This window comes from Bubalus bubalis, chromosome 2 (genome assembly GCF_019923935.1).
Source record: "Bubalus bubalis isolate 160015118507 breed Murrah chromosome 2, NDDB_SH_1, whole genome shotgun sequence".
NCBI classification, from domain to species: Eukaryota; Metazoa; Chordata; class Mammalia; order Artiodactyla; family Bovidae; genus Bubalus; species Bubalus bubalis.
This window is the reverse complement of record NC_059158.1, coordinates 142,168,562-142,185,704: the sequence shown is the minus strand read 5'-3', so window position 1 is coordinate 142,185,704 and position 17,143 is coordinate 142,168,562. Positions and strand designations below refer to the sequence as shown.

The following is a 17,143-nucleotide window of genomic DNA, read 5'->3' as shown; positions in this document are numbered from 1 at the left end:
CCTTTTCTAGTTGCTTTAGGTGTAGAGTTAGGTTATTTATTTGATTTCTCTCCTTTTTCTTGAGGTAGGCTTGTATTGCTATGAACCTTCTCCTTAGCACTGCTGTTGCTGAATCCCATAGGTTTTGGGTTGTTGTGTTTTCATTTTCATGTTTCTATGCATATTTTGATTTCTTTTTTGATTTCTTCTGTTATTTGTTGGTTATTCAGAAGCGTATTGTTTACCTTCCATATGTTTGTATTTTTAATAGTTTTTTTCCCCTGTATTTGACATCTAATCTTACTGCATTGTGATCAGAAAAGATGCTTGAGATGATTTCAATTTTTTAAAATTTACCAAGGCTAGATTTGTGGCCCAGGATGTGATCTATCCTGGAGAAGATTCTGTGTGCACTTGAGAAAAGGGTGAAATTCATTGTTTTAGGGTGAAATGTCCTATAGATATCAATTAGGTCTAACTGGTCCATTGTATCATTTAAAGTTTGTGTTTCCTTGCTAATTTTCTGTTTAGTTGATCTATCCATAGGTGTGAGTGGGGTATTAAAGTCTCCCACTATTATTGTGTTACTGTTAATTTCCCCTTTCATATTTGTTAGCATTTGCCTTACATATTGCCGTGCTCCTATGTTGGGTGCATATATATATTTATAATTGTTATATCTTCTTCTTGGATTGATCCTTTGATCATTATGTAGTGTCCTTCTTGTCTCTTTTCATGGCCTTTATTTCAAAGTCTATTTTATCTGATACATGTATCGCTACTCCTGCTTCCTTTTGGTCTCCATTTGCATGAAATATCTTTATGCAGCCCTTCACTTTCGGTCTGTATGTGTCCCTAGGTTTGAGATGGGTCTCTTGTAGACAACATATATAAGAGTCTTGTTTTTGTATCCATTCAGCCAGTCTCTGTCTTTTGGTTGGGGCATTCAGCCCAGTTACATTTAAGGTAATTATTGGTAAGTATGATCCCGTTGCTATTTACTTTGTTGTTTTGGGTTCGAGTTTATAAACCTTTTCTGTGTTTCCTGTCTAGAGAAGATCCTTTAGCATTTGTTGGAGAGCTGGTTTGGTGGTGCTGAATTCTCTGAGCTTTTGCTTGTCTGTAAAGCTTTTGATTTCTCCTTCATATTTGAACGAGATCCTTGCTGGGTACAGTAATCTGGGCTGTAGGTTTTTCTCTTTCATCAGTTTAAGTATATCCTGCCATTCCCTCCTGGCCTGAAGAGTTTCTATTGAAAGATGAGCTGTTATCCTTATGGGGATCCCCTTGTGTGTTATTTCTTGTTTTTTCCCTTGCTGCTTTTAATATTTGTTCTTTGTGTTTGATCTTCATTAATTTGATTAATATGTGTCTTGGGGTGTTTTGCCTTGGCTTTCTCCTGTTTGGGACTCCCTGGGTTTCTTTGTTTTGGGTGGCTATTTACTTCCCCATTTTAGGGAAGTTTTCAACTATTATCTCCTCAAGTATTTTCTCATGGCCTTTCTTTTTGCCTTCTTCTTCTGGGACTCCATGATTAGAATGTTGGGGCATTTAACATTGTCCCAGAGGTCTCTGAGGTTGTCCTCATTTCTTTTAATTCTTTTTTCTTTTTTCCTTTCTGCTTCATTTATTTCCACCATTCTATCTTACACCTCACTTATCCTATCTTCTGCCTCAGTTATTCTACTGTTGGTTTCCTCCAGAGTGCTGTTGATCTCAGTTATTGCATTATTCATTATTGATTGACTCTTTTTTATTTCTTCTAGGTGCTTGTTAAACTTTTCTTGCATTTTCTCAATCCTTGTCTCCAGACTATTTATCTGCAACTCCATTTTGTTTTCAAGATTTGGAATCATTTTGACTATCATTATTCTGAATTCTTTTTCAGTTAGACTTCCTATCTCCTCCTCTTTTGTTTGGATTGGTGGGCTTTTATCATGTTCCTTTACCTGCTGAATATTTCTCTGCCTTTTCATCTTGTTTAGGTTGCTGTGTTTGGGGTGGCCAGAATTTCTGTATGCTGGAAGTTTGTGGTTCCTCTTTATTCTGGAGGTTCCTCCCTGTGGATGGTGTTGGACGAGTGACTTGTCAAGGTTTCCTGGTTAGGGAAGCTTGCATCGGTGTTCTGGTGGGTGGAGCTGGATCTCTTTTCTCTGGAGTGCAATGAAGTGTCCAGTAGTGAGTTTTGAGGTGTCTATGGGTTTGGTGTGACTTTTGGCTGCCTGTATTTTTGTGCTCATGGTTATGTTCCTGCTTTGTTGGAGAATTAGCTTGGTATGTCTTGCTCTGCAACTTGTTGGCTCTTGGGTGGAGCTTGGTTTCAGTGTAGGTATGGAGGCTTTTGGATGAGCTTTTGTCGATTAATAGTCCCTGGAGTCAGGAGTTTTCTGGTGTTCTCAAGTTTTGGATTTAGGCCTCCTGCCTCTGGCTTTCCATCTTATTCTTATAGTAGCCTCAAGACTTCTCCATCCATATAGCTCCACTGATAAGACATCTAGGTTAATGGTGAAGATTCTTCACAGTGAGGGACACCCAGAGAGGTTCACAGAGTTACATGAAGAAGAGAAGAGGGAGAAGGGAGATAGAGGTGACCAGGAGGAGAAGAGGGGGAATCAAAAGGGAAGAGAGCAGTCTAGCCAGTAATAAATTCCCTGTTTGCTCTCCACAGTCTGGAACACACAGAGAGGTTCATGGAGTTCCATATAGAAGCAAAGAGGGAGGAAGGAGATGTGACCAAGAGGAGAGGAGGGGGAGTCAAAAGGAGACAGACCAGTGTAGCCTGTGATCAGTTCCCTAAGTTTTCTCCATAGCCCAGAACACCCAAAGAGATTAACAGAGTTAAGTAGAGAAGAGAAGGGGGAGGAAGGAGATCGAGGTGACCTGGGGGAGGAAAAAGGAGAGTCAAAAGGGGAGAGAGCAATCAAGCCAGTAATTACACTCCTAAGTAAAAATGTGTACTGAAGATTGGATTCTTAAAGGTATAGAATTGATAACAAATACCAAAAAGCAAAGATTAAAAATCTAGAGTAGAGGTTAGACTCTCAAAAATACAATATTAAAATATAAAAAAACAAAATCACAAAAGTTATATATAAAAAATATGAAATTTGCTTTAAAAATATGGTCTTTTTTTCAAGGTAATAGAAGGTTTTAAAAATGAAAATTAAAGGAGTAATAAAGAACTTAAAAATAAAAAAAATTTTTTAATTAAACAATGATAATAGTAAAATATATCTAGGAATTACTCTGGAGCTGTTGAGGGCAGTGTGTGGTCAGTTCAGTTTCAGATAGTTCCTTGTTCCACCTTACACTTCTTCTCAAGGTCTGTAGGTCCCTTCCAATGCCAGTGCTAACTATAGGGTTTTAAGCTGTTGCACCTGTCACTTCCAAAGCCATTCCCTCTTCTTTGTTTATTTTGGCTTTGTTTGCAAGTCTCTTCAGTATCTAACGTCCACCCTCACACAAGTGTGAAGGTGGTCATTTATTTACCCTAACTTGTTCAATTGTGCTGTGGGGAAGGAGGAATGCTGCAAACAAATATCACTGGCATGTGTGGGGAGTGCTCGCAGTGTCTGGGCCACCTTGGGTTTGCACCTGCTCACAGCGTGTGTGCTTTCCCGGTCTACACTGCTCAGGCTCCAGATTGCTCTGCGGGGGAACTGCCTAAGGCGAGCCCTGGGCTGCGTACACTTCCCAGATCTAAACCGTTCAGGTTCAGGTTCCCAGGTACTCCACAAAGGCGCAGACTCTGTCAGGCCTGGGTTTTGTGCCCTTCCCAGGTCGGAGCAGCTCAGGCAACCAGGTGCTTGGCAAGTGCACTCTTCCCAGCTGGGTGGTGCATTTTATCACCTCTCAGTCCCAGCTGCTCGGTTTCGTGGGTGTGCAGCAGGAGTGCCATCTCAGGTGTGCTGTGTCTCCTCTGGGGTGCTAATCTCTGGCTGTGACCCTCCTGATGGATGTCAACCGTCCAGGACCCCAGGAAGACTTGGTTAGCAACTGGAAGCCTTCTCGCAGTTTGGTAGGGGATGCCATCTCTGGGGCCGAGTTTGCCCCTTGCCTTCTGGCTCTGGCTGTCACCTGCCTGCCTCCCAGCCTCCGGCAGGGGATGGGCCGTCTGCAGCTGGCTAAGTCTCCTCTGGTATTCGCTCAGTCCTTTGTTCTGTAAGCGGGCTGGCAATGCGTTGCTGCTGCTGCTGCTGAGTCGCTTCAGTCGTATCTGACTCTGTGCGACCCCGTAGACGGCAGCCCACCAGGCTCCCCCGTCCCTGGGATTCTCCAGGTAAGAACACTGGAGTGGGTTGCCATTTCCTTCTCCAATGCATGAAAGTGAAAGTGAAGTCACTCAGTCGTGTCCAACTCTTAGCGACCCCATGGACTGCAGCCTATCAGGCTCCTCCGTCCATGGGATTTTCTAGGCAAGAGTACTGGAGTGGGGTGTCATCACCTTCTCCAGCAGTGCCTTAGGTTAGAGCTTTTCGCAGGAAAGTTCTCTCTCTCTTTCCTCTTCTTTTTTTTTTTCCTCTCTGGCTATCCCACGGTTTGGGTTGCTATCTCACGTTAGCTCCATCAGATTGCCCTGAGGGCATTCAGGCCCAGTCCTTACCCTAAGCAATGCTTGCTGGTGGTGGACGTGAGCATCTGGGCTACTTCTCCACTGGGAGTTGCAGTTAGGTGTGTTATCTGTGGGTTTTATTATTTTATTTTTTCCTCCTGGTTATGTTGCCCTCTGAGATTCCAAAACTCCCCACAGACCTGCCAGTGAGAGGGTTTCCTGGTGTTTGGAAACTTCTCCTCTTTTAAGACTCCTCCCCCGCCCCAGACGAGTCTCCACCCCTAACTCTTTTGTTTCTCTTTTTATCTTTTGTCCTACCTCCTTTTAAAGACAATTCCTTTCTGGGTGCCTGGTGTCCTCTGCCAACGTTCAGAAGTTGTTTTGTGGTATTTGCTCAGTGTTCAAATGATCTTTTGATGAATTTGTGGGGGAGAAAGTGGTCTCCCCATCCTATTCCTCTGCCATCTTAGGACTGCCTCCCCCTCACCCCCCACCTTGTTTAGGTCTTGATTGCCAGGTTTCTCCACTGTGCAGTTACTGTTTTTTTCGCTTTCACTGCTCAGATTTTTTGAAGTAAGTTCCTAACTCTAGCCTACCCTCAAGGGTGTATGTGTGAGGGTGGTGGGTGATGGGCCAGAATTAAGCTCTACTTCTTGGATGGGGGAGTATCTACATGTCTTTTTAAAAAAATTCTTCTGTGAGAAATATTTGTTTCCCTCATTTATTTATATAATTTATTTTCATGAGTATAGCCATATATATATATATATGATTATAATCTATGGTATTATGTATTTTGTTGTATTAATTTTTCAAGCTTTGGCCATTGGGACTTTCAGTGTGTCCTGTGTCCCAATGACATGCCCCTATCCTTTTATTTTTTGAGCATTTTCATAGTTTTTAGTGCTCTATGATGTTCCAGGCTTATACTGAATTTTTCTTACCCAGTCATAATATCAATAGTTTCTACATGGAGTCCTGGTTATTTTACTAGAGAATATTTGTAAATCAAGCTCTGGGCACTGAGTGTACTTATTGCTACAAGTGTTCACTTTCTTCATATTTGTTATTTTTCCAGTTTCCTTCTATTATTGATTTCTACCTTCATTCCATTGTGGATGAATAGACTCAGTATGTGTGGAAGTTGTTGAATCAGTTAAGAATTATAAACAAAAATTTAGAAACACTGCTTTAAATAGTAGTGCAGTGGTTTTTGTGATGTCATCCTGGACCCACATGTCCTTTCTTTCTGGAATCTATTGTCAGCATATGCATGTTAGTATAGAGTAACACTAAATGAACTCTGTACTGAATCATGATGTGTTCCAGGCAGGAAGAAGAAAGGAATAAAGGTTGACTAAGTACCTGTCAGCTCAGTCTGCCTCTGTTTTAAGATATACTCTTAGAAGCATCTTCCAACAGTTTTCAGTTATATGTAGTTGGCCAGAACCTTGTTACATGGCCACTCCTGTCTTTTAAAGGAGGCTGGAAGATGTAGCTTTTTGAGTAAGGGACATTTTTGCTCCTAAAATATTGAGGTTCTTGAAATAATATGTATTTTGGGAAAGTAACTCTCAGTCTGTGTCACAGGGAGCAAGAGACTAGTTAAGAGACTCTTGTTGGGAAGAGATGATGGTGACTTGTGCTGTAGGGTTAGTAGGTGGTGGTAGGATATGATTGGATATTTAATATATTTTGAAGGCAGTAGGCATAGGACTTAATGCTGGCTTACACATGAAGAGGAGGAAAGAAAGGTTGAGATAGGTTTCTGGTCTAACAGTTCAGTAGAGGTGGCACCATTACCTGAGATGAGGAAAAATAGAGAAAAGCCAAGGTTTTGTGGGGTTTTTTTTTATTATTTTTTTTGAGGGAAGTGGGGAGCAGGGAGGTAATCTAGAATCCTATTATGTATACATTAAATTTGACGTGCCTATTATATAGGACTGCAAGGAGATCCAACCAGTCCATTCTAAAGGAGATCAGCCCTGGGTATTCTTTGGAAGGAATGATGCTAAAGCTGAAACTCCAGTACTTTGGCCACCTGATGCAAAGAGTTGACTCTTTGGAAAAGACTGTGATGCTGGGAGGGATTGGGGGCAGGAGGGAAAGGGGCGACGGAGGATGAGATGGCTGGATGGCATCACCGACTCGATGAACGTGAGTTTGAGTGAACTCCTGGAGTTGGTGATGGACAGGGAGGCCTGGCGTGCTGCGATTCATGGGGTCGCAAAGAGTCGGACACGACTGAGCAACTGAACTGAACTGATTATATAGCTATGTGGAAATCAATGCCCTTCTAAATATTTCTGAGGATACTATTTTGAATCTTTCCAAGGGTCATTCTCCCCCCTGCATTCCTCAGAAATAGCTCTATTTACTCTGGGGTTAGCTCTGTTTATTCTTATTGATCCTTCACTTACATATACTGATTTTCCTCACATATCTGATGAGTTTTGTTGGTCTGCTTTATGTTTGTGAATGAAGGAGTATGTTGGCTGTATAGGCATGCTCTGTGTGACAGGCAAGCTTCCCTGGAGGGTATTTGGGGAAATAGTGTCAGATTTCATTTTCTTGGGCTCCAAAATCTCTGCAGACAGTGACTGCAGCCACTAAAATACACTTGGTTCTTGGAAGAAAAGCTATGACAAACCTAGACAGTGTATTATAAAGCAGAGACATCACTTTGCTGGTCCATATAGTCAAAGCTATGCTTTTTCCAATAGTCATGTACGGATGTGAGAGTTGGACCATAAAGAAGGCTGAGAGCCAGAGAATTGATGTTTTCGAGCTGTGGTGCTGGAGAAGACTTTTGCGAGTCCCTTGGACAACATGGAGATCAAACCAGTCAATCCTTAAGGAAATCAATCCTGACTATTCATTGGAAGGACTGGTGCTGAAGCTGAAACGCAAATACTTTGGCCACCTGATGTTAAGAACTGACTCACTGGAAAAGACCCTGATGATGGGAAATATTGAAGGCAGAAGGAGAAGGGGGTAACAGAGGATGAGATGGGTAGATGGTATCACTGACTCAACATGAATTTGAGCAAACTCAGATAGTGAAGGACAGGGAAGCCTGGGGTGCTGCAGTTCATGGGGTCACAAAGAGAACAATGTTAACATTTTGTATCCTTTCATATATTTTCCCATGCTTATATATTAGGGGGAGTTTTAATTTTTTTTTCCTACTACTTATTCTTCCACTTCCTTGTCAGACATATTTCATTTACCTTTAATTTTTCTACTAAATTGACTTAAAGCAACAAACTTTCAAATGTTAGAATTTAAACTTTTTAAGAGAGATTTTGGAAAGTTCAAAGAAAAATAAAATGAGCAAAAGAACAGGTGTGGAAAAGAATGAGATGTATTTGTAGAGTTCCAAATTAAGACATGTTTTTCTGGAGGAGAGAAACTGTACTGGGGAATTCTGAGATACTTGGAGAAATCATTTAAAGTCAGTGTCTAAGGGTAGTTAATAACATAACATGGGAAACTGCTGAAGATATAAGAATAAAGTCATGTTATGACTGCTTAATATTAACAAATACTTAAGCCAAAAGTATTTCTTATGAAAGCGTCATTCATTGAATTATTTTAACTGACTTGATATATAATGAAGCAGCTACAGACTAAAGGAAACAGTGTATAGAAAAGTGCTTTATAATACTAAGTGTTCTGCAAAGAGATAGTATCATTAATGAGTTGGAGGTGTACATGCATCTTATGACATTTTCAAAGCACCATTGTCTTTCACTGCAGTTTTCATTGTGTGGTAGTAGGCACATCGGATGAAAATTTAGAATGCCTAGGATTTAATCTGGTAATTTAGGGCAATAACTTCAACTGCAGATTCTTGTGTAAAACAGAGAGTAGGTCTTGATTATCTCTGAAGTGTCTTCTGGGCTTCCCAGGTGGTGCTAGTGGTTAAGAATCTGCCTACCAATGCAGGAGACGCAAGAGACGTGGGTTCAGTCTCTAGGTTGGGAAGATCCCCTGGAGTAGGAAATGACACCCTACTCCAGTATTCTAGCCTGGAAAGTTCCATGGGCATAGGAGCCTGGCAGGCTACAGAGCAGGGGGCCACAAAGAGTTGGACGTGACAGCACACACGCATACAAAGTGTCTTCCATCTGCAAAAATTCAGTGTTTCTGTAATTTTCCTGAACACCTTGATTTAGCATAAAGTGTTTCCTTAGGCAGTAGTTACTCATTTAACAATTACAGGTTGAGAGTCATTGAAATTGTTGTCTCACTATAATATCAGATGCCACTTATTATCTAAAGCATTTCACAACCTTTTAAAACTAGATTAAATTTGCTTTAACAGTTCTGTTTTCTTTTCTACTTTTGTTTCTGCTTAAAGTTGATGAGCATTATTTTGGTTTTACAGATTCGATAGAGTATTGTAGTGTCAGGGAAGTGAAGATTATTATATATGTCTGATATAAACTTCTTTTGATTATTAGCAAATTACAGTAGTTACAAGGAAAATATTTCTTTAGTTTTTAAAATGTTTACTATCTTTAATAACTATTGAATGAGTAAAATTATCTTGGGAAATATCCTTTCATTACAAGCAGTCTAAAATTAAAACTTCTCTTTTTATAAGGTGGTTTTCTCACCAAAAGAATACATTTCACCGTGTTTCAACCCAGAATATACAGAATTCAAACCAGCATATCAGGTGAGTCCTGAGTTTTCTTATCCCAATAGCAATTATACTTAATAGTAGGTTTCTCTAATACTTTGTGTAATTCAGTGGTTCCAAAACCAGACTACCCATTGGAAACACTCACCTATCTTTACAAAAATACACATTCCCAGGTCCCACCTCTGACCTAATAAATCTGAATTTGGAAATGGAGCCTGGAATTTGTATTTTTTTAAAAAAACAAGGATTCTGATGCTGTCACCTGGGTATCAATTAACATTTGAAAACCATATGAACTAAAACAAATACTAGGTTGATTATTTCAAATTTTGCCTTTTAAATTGAATAATGGGAGTATGAACAAAGAGTTTGAATAAGAGACTTCATTTTGAAAGGCTACTTCAATAATAGAATAGCCTAATCTCAAAGCTACAAAATTGCCTGTAACTATTACACTGACATTTCGCTGTACTTTGGAACTTTTTGTACTGTTTTCTACAGTATCTGAGGGAGGCATATATATTTATCAAACAGCAAGATTCTACTGTAACATACTAAGGACATCATTGTTTAAATTCTCAAATGATCTATGCTCCCAAATCAATCTTTAGAGAATACTTTTAATGGAATATCTATTACTTGCCTTGCATTTTAAAAAAGTTACCCCCATTGCTACTAAAATATTTATATGGATAGGACTTAGATTATGATGTTAGTTTTTGTCTAAGCAAATTCAGCTAACACTGGAAATGGAGTTCTTAAAGAAAAACTATTGATGAGTGCCTTTTAAGTGTTCAAAATCTTTCAGATAGCAAAAAGCTCTTGAACACAACATAGTATAAGAATTAGGAATTTGAAAAATTTGCACTATGATCCTCATTATTATTCCAACTTTAAATATTTTAAAATAATTAAAGTTGGTTTTCTCTTGGTAAAAAGGTAGGAAGATGAATAAATTGGAAGATTGCTTACAGAAAATTAAGTAGAAATTTTATTATAAATTTCAAATGTTTCAGAATTTCTTACCTTTTTTAAATATTATAATTCCAGAAATTCAACATCAAGAATGGTTTTGATCCTTTTCTAAGGAATTTAAACAACAAAATGTCAGTTCAAAAAAGGAAAGACCAAGATATGCTCAAATGTAGAAATATTTTAAGTGCAGAGATTATAGAGCATGAAGATCAAGATCCTCCTTACCCAACACATTCAAAAACTGCAAGACCTGCTAGTAAAACCTGGCCCCATAATCTTGACATCATTTCAATAAAGGCTTTAGACACTAAGAATAAGTTAGCTGATGATCCTGGTATCACCACAGTAAAGACTTCAGACCCTATGAATAATGTGGCCCATGATCCAGGTATCATCACAATAAAGACTCTAGACACTAAGAATAATTTAGCTCATCATCCTAGTATCACCACAATAAAGACTTTAGACACTAAGAATATGTTACAAGAAAGACTACCACATGTTTCTTTACCAAACTTTGAGGGAGACTCATCAGTGACTGGAAAAGTAAATGTACATAAATGTCGCCTCTCAAAATCATTAAGTCTTACTTCCAACATAGAAAATTTAAAACAATCAATGGTGCTCAAGTCAATTTTAAGTAAAAATCTGCAAGACCTTTCAGATAGATTATTTTCTACACCAGGTATTTCTATGGACCCTGAAGCAAGAAAGAAAAGTTACAGTTCTCCACTTCTGGTTATCCATGATGAACAACCAAGTAGTTTAGAAGATAAAGTATTTGAAAAAAGTCAAGATTTAAGTAACTGGCTTTCAGAAGGAGGCATTTTAAATTCAAAGTCTCTTTTAAGTCAAATAATTAAAAATATTCCCCCAGATTCACTTTCAGAAGGCAGACCAGGAAATTCTCCTGAGGCAGAAGAGGAACCTGTCTCTGAAAAACACTTACAGCCTGGTGAGATAGATTTTCCAACTAAAAAAAAGAGTAGTTTCAAAAAGAAACATTCAAAAAGTGAAATATCTAGCTCCAAACCAGATTTGAATAGCCTTGTATATGATTATGTTATAAAGCAAATATTCACTGCACCGATCTTCTCCGAGTTGGCAAGAGGAGTGAAAGAAGCGAGTGAAACACAGATAGACTCGCAGAGGCAGTTACCCACAGCTTGGGAGAGTTCGCTCTCTTCCAGTGTTCTAGTTCCCCACTATGAAGAAAGCAATAATGAAATAGAATTTCCACCAGCCAATTCTGTTATAAGCCAGATAATACAGGCATTTCCTGTAGATACTCTTTTAGAATCAGGGATAATCAAAGTGATAGAATTAGATAAAGAATACCAGAAAGGTTTTTTGCTGGATACAGAGACAGCTTTTGCTGAAGAAAAGCCAAAGGATTCCACAGAGGAGTATTCAGAAATCAGAGGCAAAGCAGAACCTCTTTCAGACCAGAATTCAGCCATCATTCACCAAGAAACCACTTCTTCTTTTAAAAGAGTTGAATTCATAGACAAAGGCCAAAATACATCCCCACATGATTCAAAATACCAGTCAACACCAGATAAAAAATCAGATTTGCCAAGTAATAATGGTCAGAGACTTGATAGAGAAGAAAATGATACAAGTTCTACTTTAGAAAACTTATGTACCTCATTAACAGGTAAACTTAATGACTCTGATGTAATAATGTTAAAATCTTTTTTGAAAAACATATTTAACTTTTTTTTCAAATATAATCAATCTGAAAACAGACCACCAGAAAAAGAATTAGAAAGACTAATTCAACATCCTTTTCCAAATAAGACAGAAGACCTTGAAGAAATCGAAGAGAATTTTGATAAAGCAGACAAATTGGACAGAAAACCTGTTTTGAATCCAAAGCTGCGTATATTTCTAGAAGAACTCTCAGAGTCAGAAATAAAAAATTTAAAATCTGAATTAAGTAAACATGTCCAGCATTACCTTGTAGAAAAGCTTTCAGAATCAGGACATATCACCAAAGAAGACTTACCAAAAATCTATCAAAATCTGTATTTGATGAATGAGAAAGTAGAACCAAAAGGGCAAAATATTTTTCTGGAGAAATATTCAGAAACTGTAAAAGAAATCATGTCTTTTGTAAATAATTTTAATCATCATTTCATAGATAAACATTTGGAAATAAAACTAAGATCTTTTTTAAATGAAGTTCTCCAAAACTATTTCCTGAAAAACCTTTCAGATAACAGTTTATTTAAAGAGACAGAATCTGACCCTATGTGCTCAAAAGTATCTTCTCTAAGAGCTCAAAGTGCCTCAGTATCTTTCCAGGAGTTAGGGCAAGATACTTCAAGCAGGAGTTTTGGCGGTAGACTTGAAATAAACATGAAATATCCCTTAAGTAAATCTCTACAAAGCTATCTTATAGCTTTATCAGAAAATGAAATCTTACATCTAAAGGCTGATTTAAGCAAACACTTCCAGAGCCTTTTTATAGAAAAACTGTCAAAATCAGGACTAATCACAGAAAGGCAATTAAAGGGGATAAGCCAGCACATAAATTTGGTTAATTTTAGTTCCACACCACTAAAATGTATAAACCCAGATTTGTCTTTAAGAGATGAAAATCAGTTTGTGGCGGAGCATTCAGACAAGCAAAATAAATATTCAAAAATTGCTCAGAAAACCACTTTACAAAAAGCTCCTGAGGAAAGACTTGTAGAAACAGAGTTGACCAAAAAGGAAGAAAAAGAAGTTTTTTCCTTAGAAAATATTAAAGAAAATCCACCAATAATTCAGGAACAGAAAAGACATTCTCAAGAACCTAAAACACTGAGATTAATTAAAGTAAAACCCTGTTCCAACAAAAACACTCAGGTGATTCCACTAAATAAGTCTTCAGAAAGACTTACAGATACAGTGCCTAAGAAAAAAAAGAAAGAACATGGTTTCATGCAGTTTCCTCATGAAGAAAATTTTGAATTTAAAACAGAGACTCAAGAGCAACATAATTGGAGTGGTAAATCAAAAATAATTCAATCAAAGGCTTGCTTTGAAAAGACACTAAAAATGAAGTCTCTTGACAAAAAGGATCACAGTAACACCTATAAGTTGATGGTACAGGAAAAACCTGAAGCGGTATTGTCACCATATCAAAGAATTCCTAATTGCAAGATGCCAAATGAAGATGAGGAATATGTAAACCAATTCACTTTACCTTCCAGGCAAAATAATAATCTAACTTGCCTCAATTCAGAGGCTGGAGAGAAATCAAAGTTAGAAGACCAGTATTGTCAGAGATCGAAAGGAAATAACAACAATAATAAAAAACAACATTTAGAAATATTTGCACATTACAAAGAAGAAATACAAACCCTTTACACCAAACCAAATGAACTTTGCAACGAAAAATATGCCTGGGTGCCTGAATCACAGTTGCTTAAAATTTTGATAGCTGAGAAAAACTCAAAACCATCTCTCTTCCCGGAAGTACTAAAGAGAGAAAATCTAAAGCCCAAGGTCCGAAAAGAAAGAGATTGTGTCAGCAAACAAAAAAAGTCATCTAACAAGATAGTTAGTGTATTACCAACTACACTGCCCAGCACAGGAATCCATCTAAGAAAATCTGTTCCAAGGACGTTGCTTCATTGGACTGCAAGAAGAACTACACATGTAATAATATTTTTCTAAGTCTTTTATTTCTTTATTTGGCAAAGTTCTTTAGATAACGTAGAGTGTATGTGTCTTCATGCAAGTATGTGTGTAACCTTAATTGCCCTAAAATATACAGACCTCCAAATTTAAAAAAAATTCTGACATTCAAATATCACTTTGCCTCATTCAAAAGGTAGTCAGAAAATCAAGGGACTGTTAACATACTTAGTGCCTTTGTATAAAATAGATAAAAGGGACCCCCCGCCCCAGATCATGAATTAGAAAAAAGTACTCTTTCCTTCAGGCCGACTCCAGGCTGACACAGCCTGCACAGGGTACACAGTTAGTTATGTGTACGGAAGACCAGCTGTTTCAGCCCTGACTGACCCCTCAGCCAGGGGCTGTTATGCAGCCACAACCTGTGCAACCACGGGCAGTGGCTGTATACTACAGAAAGGCTGGGATTGTCTTTTCATGCAGATATAAGTATATAGTCTTTTTTCAGATCACTTAATTTTCTTTGTTTTTAAAACAAATATGAAGCTCCTATTACATGCCAGTTATTCTTCTAAGCCTTAGAGATATGCAGAATTTAGTCTCTTGAATTATGAATTACAGTTTAATTTAGCTTCTACTCTTTTCTTTTTTCCATCACCACCCCTCTGCCTTGTTGAGAAACATGAGAATTCAAATCTATTTTTGATACTGCTACTGCTACTGCTGCTAAGTCACTTCAGTCGTGTCCGACTCTGTGTGACCCCATAGACGGCAGCCCACCAGGCTCCCCCGTCCCTGGGATTCTCCAGGCAAGAACACCGGAGTGGGTTGCCATTTCCTTCTCCAATGCATGAAAGTGAAAAGTGAAAGTGAAGTTGCTCAGTCGTGTCCGACCCTCAGCGACCCCATGGATTGCAGCCTACCAGGCTCCTCCATCCATGGGATTTTCCAGGCAGGAGTACTGGAGTGGGGTGCCATACTAACATAAAACAATTAGGAAGGTACCTCTGCTACCTGACTTTCTACAAACGATTCAAAAGCAGAGTTAAAATCTAGAATGGAAGGGACTTATTTTAATTTTATGGAACATTGTTCTTCTCTGTTAGTATATATAAATAGGCTATATAAATAGGCATGACCCACAGTTGGGAAAACACAAATTCTAAAATGACATAATGTTGATAATTTGACGTGCATAACCATCTTTGAATGAGAAAATAGAAAGCAAATTATTAGCTTTAGTAAATAGTAAGGCAAATCAGTCACAGGGTAAATATCAATGTAGCTTATTCTCTCAACTTTGGATTTCTCTTTTCTAAATTCAGTAATTTAATGAGTGTGTGTGTGTGCGTGTACAGGAAAAAGGAAATAAAAGGTGTTCATAGTTTTTGGAGAGGGAAGACTTTCTGAAGCTCCTTCAGATAAGTGGAATCTTTAATATCACTTTTCCAAACAAAATAAGAAATTATGTTTATGTTTGTGTTAGGTTGCCCTAATTCTTCTTAGTCCTGCCTAAATTCTTTTAACTTGCCAGCTGTATTAATCTACTCCCACCTTCTCACCAGATCAAAGCAGGCTTATGGGGTGGCCATTCCCTTGGGGCACAAGGTTTTAAGTGACAAACTGCTCAAACTGCAAAGTTTACGCTAATCTGAGAAATGGCTAATGACTCCATACCCTTCTATGGGTACTTAGAGATTATATTTTTAATGTGGTCATATTATACAGATTTGAAAAAAAAAAAGGAAAACAAAGACCATAATCCCACCACCCTAAAACAACCATCATTTAAAAAAAAATTATTATGGCATATTTCCTTCCAGTTACTTTCTTAAATGTAAAATTTGTTTAGTCTCAGAATGTCCACAAAAATTTTTAATATTTTAGACTTAATGGACATCAGTTTGAGCAAACTCTGGGAGATAGTGAAGGACAGGGAAGCCTGGCATGCTGCAGTCATGGGGTTGCAAAGAGCCAGACACGACTTAGCCACTGAATAACAACAAAAATCACAATAAACATAACAATAGATGCTGAGCTTTGCATGTGTGTGTTGGATATATCAAAGAAGGTGTTAATTTTTAAAGAATATTTAGATGATTTAAAAAGTGAAATGAGTTCATAATTTATATTTGGGGTTGGGGAAGAGCTAAATTAGAGGAGAATTAGGGCTGGCTTTGCCTAGGAGTCTGACCCCTGAAGACAGCTCCCTTAAGATTTCTGGTTTCCAGCTTCATATCTTGCATCTCTTTTGAAACAACAGATTCTTTGAAACAATAAGATTATTTTAAGTATGGTTTCTATGATATCTGATGGCAGGCGTTGAATGTAGGGTCTGAATTTAGGGACCATCTATAAAACATTTGAATGCTCTCATTCTTTGTTGATATTATAAACTTTAGTCCTTGTAAATCTAAAATGTACTCTTAAGAAATCTAACTCACCAACCTGATCTTTTATTTTAATGTTTAGGATTGTTCGGATAGATTTGAGGAATTACATGTGACTTCATTTAAGCATCTTGAAAATGCAAAATCAAGAGCAAGGCTTTTAGAAAAGAGCCCAGATGATAGCCATAATCAGTTCAAACGCTTCGCAAGACCATATACTGCTCCAGAGGTTAACAAAAGAGGAGAGAGCTACACTGGAAAATTTACAAGTCCTCGAATGGTTTCAGCAGGCTTAGTTCATATAAATGATTCAATCCCAGAGTATGAAATCCATAAAATGCGGCCAAAAAAAAAAATTAAAAGAGAATATTGAAAAATGTTTGCTCATTTGTGATATTATCCAAATGTTAAACAGTTCAGAATGATATGTGAGGCCAAAAGAATAGCATTTCTCCAATTAGCAAAATGGTTTGGAGATCAGTCCTTTTTGTGTGATAGGAATCAGTAACCAAATTTCATCTTGTTAGAACCATTTTGTTTTAATTAAAATGAAAAAGAAACACTTTTGATGTAAATGTTTTTGTTTATGAACCTTAGGGAACAAACTCAGAAATATGTCTTCATTAGTAAAGTGTTATTTCCCAGCTTTTCCCCTTTCCACTATTATTTCCCAAATCTTGGCTGTGCTCTAAATTATCCCTGACCACCCAGTTTCAGGGTCTCTATTTGAAGTTATGTATGTTTAGCCTTTGGTATGAATATACTTTAACTCTTGAGCTCTAGATTCAATAGTATGCAACTCCCTGGGCCTGTAGAATATCTATTAATTTCAATATCATCTGATACTACAGCTTTTAACACTATAAAGATAATAAAAAACAGGTTTAATAGTACTAAGACCTGAGGCATCTAATACACTGGAGTGACTTTCTAACTTTGACTATGAAACAGCCTCTTTGATAACACAGA

At 37.8% G+C, this 17,143-nt stretch overlaps 1 protein-coding gene across 1 annotated transcript in view; it reads left to right on the top strand.

Annotated features, from left to right (window-relative positions):
* C2CD6 (C2 calcium dependent domain containing 6) overlaps positions 1-16,614 on the top strand; it is a 137,852-nt gene extending 121,238 nt beyond the window's left edge. Inside the window, exons 16-18 of the mRNA XM_006080530.3 lie at positions 9,141-9,215; positions 10,233-13,805; positions 16,257-16,614. Coding sequence (XP_006080592.3) covers positions 9,141-9,215; positions 10,233-13,805; positions 16,257-16,547 — 3,939 coding nt within the window. The 3' untranslated portion in view covers positions 16,548-16,614. The remainder of the gene's footprint in view (positions 1-9,140; positions 9,216-10,232; positions 13,806-16,256) is intronic.
* Positions 16,615-17,143: the final 529 nt, after the last annotated feature.